General features: G+C 27.8%; 1 protein-coding gene across 2 annotated transcripts; it reads right to left on the bottom strand.

The window, feature by feature from the left end:
* Positions 1 to 5: 5 nt before the first annotated feature.
* On the bottom strand, positions 6 to 14121 carry Nubpl (NUBP iron-sulfur cluster assembly factor, mitochondrial). Of its 2 annotated transcripts, XM_075372300.1 has the most exons (8): positions 13990 to 14121; positions 13651 to 13822; positions 12244 to 12369; positions 10313 to 10352; positions 7063 to 7247; positions 5661 to 5849; positions 3037 to 3134; positions 8 to 167 (listed from the first exon to the last, which is right to left on the bottom strand). In XM_075372300.1, exons 1-8 carry the CDS (start codon positions 14047 to 14049, stop codon positions 96 to 98), a joined length of 942 nt encoding a protein of 313 aa, XP_075228415.1. In that variant the 5' UTR covers positions 14050 to 14121; the 3' UTR covers positions 8 to 95. The 2 variants fall into 2 exon arrangements, with proteins under 2 accessions (XP_075228416.1, XP_075228415.1); XM_075372301.1 differs by lacking the exon at positions 12244 to 12369 and having other exon boundaries at positions 6 to 167.
* Between the last annotated feature and the right edge of the window lie 12 nt (positions 14122 to 14133).

Here is a 14133-nt window from a genome sequence, read left to right as displayed (position 1 = left end):
AATAAAATATATATATATATATATATGCACTAGTGATGAAATATAAGAATAGGTGTGTTGAAATGATTTGATTTAATCTACAAAAAGATTCAGTTTCAAGTTTCTAATTTTGATTGTTTCCTTAAAAAATCTGCTACCTTTTCTGCTAACTGGATGTAAGATAATGCCTGCAAAAGATAAATAAATTAAATTTGAACAGTATTATTAGTATTATTTGAATAGTATTATTAATACTATAATTAGATACAAATGACTGCAGAAAAACGATTGTTTACAATGAAACTATTAGTGAGATGTGCCATCTTTCTGTGAGCTTCCTTATTCCAGTAATAAAGAATTGCCGAATCAGCTAATTACTGACTGAACTCGGTACCATGAAAAGTTTCATTTTATTTTTTTTAGCTTAACATGAATGTAACATGATTCATAAAAATAATCACAATAACTTAGGCCTTTATAGTCCCAAAACACCATCTGCATCACTTTTATTGGCTAATGAACTACAATGTTTCCATTCTGGCTCAAACTGATGACAACCAGTTTCATCACAATTATGTGATGTAAAAAAGCATCATCTTATATTAAAAATGGATCTTAAGGTGAATTCGGATGTCTATGATTTTCAGTTCACTGCTCGGCTCTCGGCACCCACCTTGAACATTTTTTTTTGGAAATTCAGTTTATGGATAATGAATTGGACAATACCAAACTCACAATACAAAATTTGAATTTTGCATTTGTGAAATTTTTCAGTTCACAAAGAGAGGTTATATTAATGGAAATTCTTTTCGAATAGTTGATATTTTCTGTTATTGACTCATTTTAAAATAGTTTTTCCACTGTTGTCAGTTACCTTTAATTATTGAACAATACTTTTAAAATTAAAAGTAAATAATTATTTAATAGTAATCTACCATACATTGTTATAACAATTTGTAGTCTTTGTTTCATAAATGCTCTATAAACAATGAATTGCTTAATGATAACATAAGTTACATACTGAGTTCAGTTAAAATTATGTATAAAGTTACAGCTGATCACTTTAATTTGGTTACTACTTTAATTGGACTTGCTGGAAATAAAGTGTGTATTGAACTATTAGGATCACATAGCCCATATTTTTCTTCCAATTGGAAGATACTCCATCAATGTATATTTTAGGTAAAATTAAATTATTTCTGTACTTTAAGTTGAAGGCATGTAGATAAACAGTTGAATGCCAAATAAGTTGTCTTCTCATATCACTTTAACTAACATGTTAGATTAGTACTGAAACATCTGCATTTGCAGCATTATCTAGCAGTTTAGTGTTGGGTAATCTTTTAAATCAATGAAACCACATTTTGCTGATATTCGCAATACTATTTTCTCAGTTTCATATCATTGTTGCTTTAATATCTGAAATACTGTCAATACCTTAGCTAAAATCTGATTAAAAAACATATGCCAGGTTAAGAGTTTATTCCATTTCATTAAAATTTGTTTTTGGCATGATTTCTTATTTTGATGGCATTACTTACATCTAAATGTATGTTTTTTTTTCTTATAATATTATTAATAACTGAATACGATGAGTTACATTTTCAAATACATTCTCCCTCTTGGTTTCAAAATTTTGCATTTTTTCTGAAGTAACTGGTTTTCTTAGATTTATTAGGATATTTATTTCCTTCTTTCCGCTATTTTTTCAAAACTTATATTCGTATTAAGATGGCATCAGTTGTACTAATTATGTCAATTCATTTAATGAACGTTAATAAATTACTAACTGAAATAATTGGAAATAGATTTACACATTCCATGATTCACGCTGATTCCTGAAAAACTTATCTCTACTTAACTCCTTGATGTGGAAATGCTTGTGATAAAGCTAAGTACACTGCCCAGCCCATCACTACATACATGTACTTTTACCAAGTTCCATTATTGTATGGTTTCTAGGTAGTAACCAGATAGATGTTCATTTTCAGTTATTTTAAACTTTTATGCAAGTTTTGATGCCAGTTGTTAAAATATCAACTAAAAATTTAATGTATGAAAAAACTATTATTCAGTTAATTATTATGAAAAAATAAACTTAAAACTGTTTGTTTCATAAACAATTTCTGATCGCCATTACACACAGCACGTGATGCTATAAATATTTACCAGTTGTACATATTAGAAATCATTTCAAAACTTAATAAGACACTTGTTAAAGTTTGCTGCTAACTGCTAAACTGAACTTTTTTTTATTATAAACCTTATTAAACTTATGATAGTTGCTTAATTTTGATGTCAAGTTTTAACCTATATCAAGTTTAGTAACAGTTAGCTAGCTATATAGTGAGAAAACTTCAGAAAATAGTTTTATTTTGATTTTTCTGTCTATTAAAAATTAGCAATTTAACCCAGAGATATGGATTAAATAATTTGTGATATCTTTAGCAATGATGCATGTCCATTCCCTTTTGGCCCAAACTTTACAGCCTTATTATTACGAAGGTAGTGAATGATTACGTTTGTTTTTTTGTGCTCATAATATAGGTCAGTAGGATTTACAAAAAAACTTGCATCAAATTTGGTGGGGTAGAACTCTGGAAAAGTATTAACAAAAATATTAAATAATTGCTCACAGTACAATACAATTTTACACTAAAATAAAGATATAATAAATTCACTGTTTTCCATGGTGGAGTAGTAACGTCTTGGCCTTTCATCTAGAGTTCTCGGGTTTGAATCCTGGTCAGGCATGGCATTCTTCACGCTTCAAAATTTCATTTCCACCTTTCACTCACTTTAAACTTATGTGGCGAGTTCATTGTCAAGAAACACATATTTTTTATTAAATCTTAAGGCATGACTTGTGTTAAAAGTATGAACTTAAGCTTCTAAAAATTCATTTAAATTATTATTATTTTTAATTTATATAAATTCATTTTTTGGTTCCATTGTCCCACTATTTAATTTTATTGATAATTATTATGACTTAAATAGAAAAAAAAACAAGTAACAAAAATAACAATCTTTTTATTAATCTTATTAATAAAAAATTACCTGTGAACTATCAGGCTCAGCTACAACTATTGGTTTACCACTATCACCACTATTTGTTATATCAGAATCTAATGGAATATCTTGCAAAACTTCAATTCCTAAAAAGAGAAAATTTATAGTACAAATAAAAGAAATAATATATTAATAATTAAAAAGAAAAAATATTTGAACATAGTACACGCTCTTATTTTATTGATTATCAATATCAATACTACAAAATAAAAACTTATGTTTATTGAAATACAAATTCTAAAATAGAAAAAAATACATTCAAAACCTTCAAACAACAAAATTCATTTAAATCTAAAACTTGATGGAAGTTTCGACTGTTAACAATGATCACACAGTAGATACTGTGGTATCTAAAAACCAAGCATATATATATATATATATATATATATACATACACACACATACAATTGAATGTTTGTTTGTCCCATATGCATTCCTATACCATTCATCTGATTGTGATGAAACTTTGGTGAGCTGTTGTGCCCACACCCGCAAGGATTCTGAATTAGTTTGGACCTGTTATGTGAAAAGAAATATTTTTGCAAAAACCTGCTAGGTGGTGCTAGGGTCGAAATATTTTGAAAAATTGTATTTATGGTCAGATTTGGCTCATATTCAGAATATATGTTACATGGAAAGGAATAACCTCTGCTAGGTGGCGCCGGTGTCAAGTTATTTACAAAACGAGCAAACAAAGCACAATCTATATATATAAAAGGACTAATTTAGGCGTGGGAAAAGGGAGAAAGAGAAAATTGAAAAAGGTAAAAGTTCTGTAATGCTCAGTTATTTAATGTTTTATCAAAATTTCAATTGTGTTCATTAATCTATACATATATATACTCAAATCTAGCAATAGCAAAGCATTGTTGGGTCTGCTAGTACTTAATTTAAAAAATAAAAAATTACAATAATAAAAAAATTATTGATAATAAGTATGAGTAAAAACCTATTACAGCTTATTTACTGGTCTTCTATCAGGGTGATAAAATAAAAGTTTTATATAAAATAGGGAGAAATATTACAGTAGTTTTTTGTAACTTTATTATTCAATTAATTATCTTTATTTTAACAATGTAACTTTTTCTTCTATTTATATTGTTCAGCTTTTTAATACTAATTCTTAATTCTTTAACATCCTCCACATTAACATGTTAAAAGAAGCAATAAGTTCTACCAACAGTCAATTAATTATACCATTATTTGAAAATTCTGAGATACACTTACATTAACATCTGTATCCAAAAATACTGGCTTCACAATACTAATACCAGTCAGAGCACACCACACCATACACCAATTTTCTCATCATAAGTCGTTCCTCAAATAACTGATGAGGGTTATTTAAATTATGTGGATAAGAATCTGATATTTTGTGAAAATATTTAAAAAATGGAATTGTACTTTGTCACTCTCAAATACTTTATTGAGTCTAATTCACTATTGGCAATTTTGTTGAGAAGAGAGTTACAGTAACTTATGTTTCAGTTTGTCCGCTCTTCTTGCTGTTGCAGATATGTTAGACAATATGGTCTTAAATTTAAAAATGAAAAATTTTACAGTACAATAAGTATTTTAAATCTCTATGTAATATATTATCTGTTTTAGACAATACAGTAATGTACTAATCTATTGAAAAATTTGAATAGTACTTAGTGCTCAACAATTCAACAAAATATGTTGTGTACTCAAATTTAAAATTATCACCTTTTTAAGTGATAAACCAAACCTAATTTACTAAGTATAGAACTTTTCAAACTTATCTCAAAATGCTTAAGTCACTCTTTGGGGTACCTAAGTTTCTGGCACCAATGCTGTTCATAACCTGGTGTCGGTTGAAGGTGAAAAAAATATAGCATAATATCAGCAAATGGAAGATGAGAACAGATGGTAAGTTATTAAAATTCCATACAATACTTGGATTTGTTTATATTTTTAAATTATTATTTTTACAAATTATTCATATGTAAATAGCGATAATTAATAAAAACCACCTGTCAACATATCAAAATGCAAGATTAATAAATTACCAATTTGTATAATAAAGTTGTGGATTCATCATTATTTACAAAACACTAAAATTTCAGGCAATTTATTGCCAGCATTACACAAAAACTAATTAATTAAAATAGTTGTTAAAGTTTATCCAGTTTTTAAAACAGCCAAGCCAACTTTAACAAAAATATATATTTTCTATGTAGAACATAAGTTGTTTATATAAAACATTTATGTATGTGTCTTGATTTTAATATAAAAACTGTTATACTAAATCAACAGACAAAATTTAAATCCAACACACTTTTTTTGACTATATTCTAAATATGTATTTGCTTAAATACAAAAATTCCACTACCAATAACATCAGCTGATGCGACAATGAGAACAATAACACAGTCGCTGAAGGTGACTGAAACAGCAACTGGAAATATTGTGGTATGAATTTTAGGTATACTTTGTTTGGTTTTTTCTTTAAAGAGATATAAAAAATTTTCATTATCGATTATCAAGAGCAAAAATGTAACAAATTACTCAAATTATATTAATTATGACTTGAAGTAAGCAATTAATTTATAATACTAAAGAGAAGTAAAAATCTAGTGATTAAGTCATACCATGTTCCTTTGCTAATTGATGTGTTCCACTACCAAATAATGAAATTGAAGTTTTACAGTTTGGACATGTAATGTTACTCATATTTTCAATAATCCCAACAATAGGAATATTTAATTTTTTTAACATTGTAATACCACGTCTAACAACTTGTAAAGCTGCTTGTTGAGGTGTTGTTACTAGAACTACTCCTAAAAAAAATTATATGAATCGTTATTAACAAAAAAATATTTAAAAATTATTTTTTAATAAGTTTCATTATTTTTTCAATCCTTCTAAATATCAGCTGCATTCCAGCGGTTTGGATTGCTCAGGTGCAGCAGTATATTTGGTTAAAAAATTCTATATGGTATACTTGTTATTCTTGGGTATGACTGCCAAGTGTCTGATGTACATGCCAGTTCACTCACAATCGTTCTGTTATTGCACCCAAACAAATCTTGTATTAAAGATTTTTAACTTAAATTAGGCTTATTGAATTCAACACAAAATATTTAAGGTTTCTTTGAAATACATATGACAATATTTGTGCACAGTTACTCAATTTTCTATTTGATGAATATACTGGATCACTTAACCAAGAAGAATTAAAATAGGCAGATAATAATGCAGGAAATAAATAATGCAGTTTAAAAATATTTGTGTTTCCCAAAATATCTACTAACAAGTTGAACATATTGATTACAGTATTGAAATCTTAACTAGAAAATTGTGAATACATCACATATTTGAGAATTATTTTCTATTTACAGATTGCAAAGCAAAAAGTGAACTAAAATATTGTCTCTGTTATTTTCTATTTAACCCTAAAAATGTGAGATAATTCATAAGTATTCAACTGATTTCAATAACAATAATACAAAAGGGCTTTATAACTACAAGTTTTAAATAAATATATTACCAATAAAACCATTTGGTTTGTTAAATATCACATAAAACAATTATTCAGGATGAGAAATCTTTTAGCATTTTTATTCAAATAATAGATTTCCACATAATTTAATTCAATAGAAAAAGAATAACCTGTAAAATACAACATCTAATGAAAATTAATAATAATGTTAAATAAAATCTAATTAATTTAATAATAATCTAATAATTTAATAAAATTAAATAAAAATGTTAAATAAAAAGTCCAAATTGTTGAATTACACCATGCTAAGTAATAAACTATATGTAGAATCCAATAAGTCATTGGATTTTACTAGTAAGCTATTTCCTAACAGATCTGAATGTATTTGCAGAATCATAGATTGCATAATGATATTAATGAACACTAACAAATAATTTGATCTTAATGATTTTGTGCACCTGAATACTTAGCTTAATGACTGCAAATAAAAAACAAAATTATAAAAACCATTGATAATTAGGATGCTTTGTATAAAATAAATTTTTACATACCAGTAATTGGTAGATTCTGAATTAATGACAAATGAGTATCACCAGTACCAGGTGGTGTATCTATAACAAGACAGTCAATATTACCCCAGTGAACTTTCCTCATTAATTTTTCAAGGGCACTCATTACCATTAACCCTCTCCACATAACAGCTGATCGCTCTGTGACTAGAAATCCCATTGACATACTGCAAAAATAAAATAACTTACAACTAAGAAAGACTGATGTAAGAAAATTGTACAACTAAGTATTTTGGCAGTGAAGTAAATATACATATCTTTTTTTACAAATGCACTGAAAGTCAGAATTAAAACCATGTAATATGGAAATATTACATGATTAAAAATATTACATTCTGCAACATACTGTTTATGTAAAGTGAGATAAGGCTGTCAGGAAGCAATAGGATTACATTCTGTAAAATTCACAAAGGATAATTTAATAAGATATACAGATAATAATTTTTATTTAGCTGAAAAAAACTGGCTGCCAGTCCATCAGGAAGATTAGGTTTTTTGTCAGTGAATAACAATGGCTGCAATAATAAACATGCCAACTAACAGTAAAGTCTGTTTAAACGTTACATCTATCTCTAAGCAATCCAGAGTAAAACTTAATGAAATTTTCAGGCAATTTATACAGACAATGTATAGAATCACTAATGACAAATTAGACTACTGCAATACTGCTTATAAAATAGATTCTACCAGGGATGTTCAGAAAGTTCATCTAATACACAGATGGCACAAATATGATCAAATGATATCCATTTCTCAAATATGATTCTTTAGACGGCATGCTGAAAAGTTTCAGAAGCGAGCTTTTAGTTGATTGTTTGTGGCAATCTAGTAAACAAAGTTTTGATATTTTCTGGCAACGATAAAATTGAAGTTTGAGCTGTAATAAAGTACATTGTTTTAAAAGTTTAACCTTGATGGACATACAAGAATTAGATTTCACTTTAGAGGAGGCTTCCCTATCATTTTTGAGGGTAATAAAATGGGCTGCTGAATTTAAATGTGGTCGTATATCCATTCAAGATGATGATGATAGTGCTTGGAACATCCAAAAACTACTATGACGGATGAATTCTTCACAAAAATTCACAATGTCATATTAAATGATTGCCTCATCTCACGTTGGACTCATCTCAATAAACCATGTCCAAACATTTTACACAATGTTTTGGACGTGAAAAAGCTTTCTGCTCAATGGGTGCCAAATTTGTTAACAGTTGACTGAAAACACATCATTTGACTGATCACTTCTCAAGGGTATCTAGACTTAATTTAATGTGATTCCACAGAATTTTTTTTACCTTTTTTAACAGCGGATGAAACATGGATTTACCATTACATATGAGAGGCCATAATAGTGGGTGGGAGCAGGTGAAAATGTACAAGAAAGAAAGCAAAAATAATCCATTATTTCTTTAAATTCTCTTCCCGAACCTGAAGAAATGGCTCAATGGACTTAATTCACTTCAAATGATGAACTCGGAGCTGAGATAATCACTTATTCTGAAGAGTTGATAAATCGCATTATACTAAGGGTAGTTGAATAACTTGAGGTTAAAAATGGGAAATGGCAACTCTAAGACTGGTTGAAATCCCAGGCAGAAGATGTTATTTTTGGAGTTAAAAAAGCTTGTTATTTTACATAAAGTGCTTGGAAAAAGCATGGTAACTGTGAAGAAAAATAAACAGCTTGTAAAAATACTGAAATAATAATGTATCAATTTTAGACACACATCATGTATGAGATTGTAAGATATTGGAAAGTGGTTTCAATTTTGTTTTTTAGTAAAAATTTAAAAAAATTAATTTTATATCAACATTTTTACTGTAAAAGATAATTAAAATATCCATGAAAATGGTCAAACATTCTTTCAATTACCTGGATTATTATTATTTTGAGAATAGGCAGCTTTTCTTTCTAAAAAAAAAAAAAGGTGAGGTTACAAAGTTAACTTTCACATTTAGTCTTATCCAGTATCAGGCTGATTGCCTCTAATAAAACACTACCGTAATACATTTTTTACAAAAAACATTTTAATTAAAAGTAATACATTTTTAACATAAGCATTTGAATTAAAAGTAATTTAGTATCAGTTGGATTTTAACCTGGATTATGAAAGTGATGATGCTTACCATGGCTAATATGTGAGTGATTCTAGAATCGAGTATCCAAAGTTACTTTTGCCAGGTTACTTTTACAGTTCATTGAATTACTAATAATTGAAGAGTTAAGATTAAAAATATCACATATTCCATATTTTAATTTAAAACTTTTCTTTAAAACACTGACAATGATACTTTCCAAACTGGTGTATATAATGAAAAGTTAAAAAACAATTTATCCATAATGTTTTGCTTACTTCTGCAAATAAGAAGTATAGAAATAACAAAAAGAATGAGAAATGTATGAAACACAATAATTCATTTTAGAATTTAGGAGTAGTAAAACTTAAATAGTTAGGTTTATTTCTGATACTTCATTTAAAACAGATATCAAGACAAATAGCACTGTTTAATTAACTTTTTCTGAAATTGAGAAATAATCATAAGAAAATAGTTTAAAGTGTTGAGGATCTTCTAGTTTAACAAAATACCTGAACATTGTTCAGGTATATACAGCATGTATATGTAACCTCAACTAAATAAAGAAGTAGTGTTTATTAATAAGCAACATTTCTATCATGTCCTTGAAAAGATTTTTCATATCTAATCCATAAAAATCTTCCAAATAAGCTAATTTATTTATTTCTTTCACTAATACTATAATAATGTGCAACTGTCATAACATCTATTTTTAATACCAATTTAAATTTTAATATACAGTAGTCCCCTCCTTTGGAAGTAGCCTGCTAAAAAATAAAAAATGGAATCAAAATTTTAGTATATTTAAAATCCATATAATTTTTATTTATTTACAAATAACACAAATCAACTTAAAACTAAATTATGAATCGTTGATTCACTGTTAGAAATGTTGCAGGTTGCCTATGGAACTTTTCCCATGCCAAATGTCTCAAATGATGACAGTTTTAAAGTTCGTACTTTATAAAATTAAGAAGCGAGGAAAGTATTATTATATGTTGATAATTCAGTTAGATATTAATAAATATATTTAAAAAAAGATAAGTAACAGAATACGTGATATAGCTGACTATTGCAATATGTTTGATTACAGATCCTATTCTTACAGCTACAGTAAAAATAAGAATTTTGTTAAAAATATACAGCAACTTACCATTTAACACCATAGTTTAATAATGGAACCATCAAGTCATCTGAAAATAATACATACAATGTGATTATAAATATATTATTGTAATAAAAGAAAAATTAGTAAAAATTACTTTAATAATACCACTGTTTTCCATCAGAAATAATTACATTGATACAAATAGATGCAAAAACAATTGTAATGTAACAACAATTAACTTCCAGATCTATAAAAGTTTTTCAGAACATTCAACCTAGTATAAAGATAGTAAATTTTCAAATATGATGAACACGAAAAGAATAATCTGACCCTCATATATTTTAAAAATATTACATGGTTATTTTATTTTTAAAATACTTAAGTTCTAGTTTCTCTTATTTTTACTTCACCCATATATTTATTGCAAATATGCATGAAACTGATAAAAACTTAGGATCATTATTCTGAGTAATTTTTTTAAACTAAAACTGGGTTCATAATGTTGAAAAGAACAAGAATTAAAAAAACTGGAAATTATTAATAATAAAAATAAATAAAACACATTTGTAAAGCACTTAATGTGTGAGTATTTATATATTCAGAACATTAAATTTTGTTATTTAAATAAAAGAACATTAAATATTATGAACGTATATTTTAAGGTGAGATCAACCAGTTTGTAGAAGTGCTTAAGTACTACTATTATTATTTTTTTCAGTCACTCTATATAACAATGAAAAATAAGTTTTACAGAGCAAGAAAAATTATTATAATTTATGAATAAATTGTTTTAGTCTCTTGGTGATGTAAAACAAATCATGAAAAAATTAAAAATGAATAAAATATTACTAAAGCACGATTCAAAGAAACTGTTATACACTGGTGGCATATAAGTACTGATAATTACAGTACTGTCATTACTATGAGCATAATTAAAATAATTGTGATAAGGCCAAGATAATCCCTAACATTACATATACGTTAATCTACAACATTTAATTTTCTGTAATGCAAGATACCAACAAATAATGTGAGATCCCATGCACAAGTATTGGAAATATAATTTGTGACATTTTTGCCACATTAGTAATAAGAATTATTTAAAATTATAAACTTCTGTAATAAACTGAACCAAATTTTAAAATACAATTTTTTCTTTATAATTTACTACAATTTTTTCATTTAAAATTTATATTGAGATAACCAACAATGACAGACACTCTGACTCATAACATCAATCCATTTAGCCTCAAACAAATGACCTGCTTTTAGAAGTATGATACACATACTACTAAATATACCAATATTATCTGTAGGTCACAGAGAAGTAAGTATATTGCTGTAAAATACCTACCACCCATAAACAGATAAAACATCATACTCCTACACACAATAAATAAAAAAAATCATCTAATTAACATAAATAAAGATTATAAAAGAATAGCTCACAAATTAAAGGAAAAATTTGGATACAATGTACGCTTCAGAAAAAAAAACCGAAAAAAATCACTTCATCGAACACAATTACCAAATAAACACAATGCCCTGCAATATATACATTAAAACTGCATAATGGTCTACGTTAGTCAAATAGGGTGTAGTTTTAAACAAAGATACAATGAACAATAAAAAGTTCTCTACAGCAACACAGTCAACATTTTCTACCACCACAGATTTGTGTTAGAAAAAAATCATAATTTCACTTACACAGGCAACAACCTTTATACTGTACACATAAATAAAAGAAAAACACATCTTAATAGATTTGAACATTAAACATACTTAAAATACCTATACATACAATTCACATAACTATACACTAAATCAAATTTTGAAAAATAATGGTCACAATTTTTGCTGAAACAATGGTCTTAGCTAACTTAGTAAACATAAAATTAAAAGTACCATATGTTTTGATACATTCAGTATAATCTAAATGTAGTATATTTCACCTTATAATCTAAAAAGTTTGTAACCTTCAGTCAAAAGTGGTGATTCATTTACATTCATCATTAATGGTATTGATGGTCCAAAAACATCAGCATCTAGTAGACCAATTTCTAATTTCGGTTGTAATGTAGCCATAGCAGTCGCCAAGTTTACTGCAAAATGAGAATATTAATAAATAAAAATTAAAGAATGTCTTTCTGATAAAACATTTTAAAATATAAAAAAATCCTTCTTAATTTGGACTTTCACTTTGATATGTTGCTAAGATCCTTTAATATATTTTTTTAATTCATCAAGCTAAGATAAGGATGTTTAAATTTAATAGAGACTTTACTTAAAGTAATGCATCAACACAATGTAAAGAATTAGACACAAGGAAAAGCAGCGATAATAATGATGTCAACTATGCATCATCATCTCGACCCCCCCCCCATACACGGAGAAGATCCCGCCTCGTAGCGTGTCCGGTCGCTACACCACCCTCTGCGTTCCTAGCCAACTATGCATCATCAGATGAATTAGGCTAGCTGACAAAGGAAACCCTCCATTTAATTTAAGATATGGAAGTGTTTACTATTAGTAGCTGAAAAATATCCAGCCACATAATTAATGATGCTATGTATGCATCTACTTTGACCTTATAAGCTCAAAGCAACTGAACTAAGTTTCTTGCCTGATCAAGCTTTCCAGGAAAATGAGAGGAAACCCACCGGGTTGGTCTAGTGGTGAACGCGTCTTCCCAAATCAGCTGATTTGGAAGTCGAGAGTTCCAGCGTTCAAATCCTAGTAAAGCCAGATATTTTTACACACGGATTTGAATTCTAGATCGTGGATACCGGTGTTCTTTGGTGGTTGGGTTTCAATTAACCACACATCTCAGGAATGGTCGAACTGAGAATGTACAAGACTACACTTCATTTACACTCATTACATATCATCCTCATTCATCCTCTGAAGAATTATCTGAACGATAGTTACCGGAGGCTAAACAGGAAAAGAGAGAGAGAGGAAAATGAGAGAAAGCTATTATTTAATAATAATAATAAAAAAGAAATTAAAATAAAGGAAACCTTTTCATACTTAAAATAAATGGTACAACACACCAAACAGTTGTAGGGAATCTAACATGAGACACAAATCATACCTAAAAATAGCCTAGTTATTCTAAATATAAGTATAACTAGGAAAAATGTGAAACTAAGTTATTATTTATTCCCTTCTTCACTAATCCATATATAATATTGCACATTAGCATGACAGGCTAGAAAAAATAAAAGGGATGCTGACTCTTTCAGAAGTGAAAGATAAACTTGTCTTTTGTTTGTTATACACATTAAATAAGAAAAGAACTGTGAACAATTTAAATGATATCTAAAGTCTAACAATGAGTACATATTATTCAGATATAGATAAAATGAAAACTCCTGTCTTACCAGCAGTGGTAGATTTCCCTACACCACCTTTGCCAGAAGCTACAAGTAGTATATTATTTACACCTGGTATAGGCTTCTGTTTTGGTAGCCCTCTAGCCATTAATTCTGCACGTTTCTTTTCTAAATCTGGTCGACTGGTATAACATTGATGCGATGTTCCATTAATAGAAACCTAAAGTTAAAAAAATATATAAAATATTTGCAAGATGAATGATTCAAATTGTAAATGTCAACAGTTAAAATCATATGCAAAACTTAACCTTAAAAATTATAACAATTTATAAACTCAATGTTCACTAAATTAAATAATAGTTTCTAAAGTTATTTCACCTTACTTACATTTACTTTAGATACACGAAGCAGATGTACAATATTAAACAATTTCAAATTTGCTTTCATACTTTCGAGATACCAAAACAAAAACCACCCCACTAAATAACGAATAAAACAGCTGATTGTTACGACACAGAACGTTTTCTGGCT

This window comes from Lycorma delicatula, chromosome 7, assembly GCF_047948215.1.
Source record: "Lycorma delicatula isolate Av1 chromosome 7, ASM4794821v1, whole genome shotgun sequence".
In the NCBI taxonomy this organism is placed as follows: Eukaryota; Metazoa; Arthropoda; class Insecta; order Hemiptera; family Fulgoridae; genus Lycorma; species Lycorma delicatula.
Note: the sequence above shows the minus strand (reverse complement) of the source record. Positions and strands in the feature narration are given on the sequence as shown.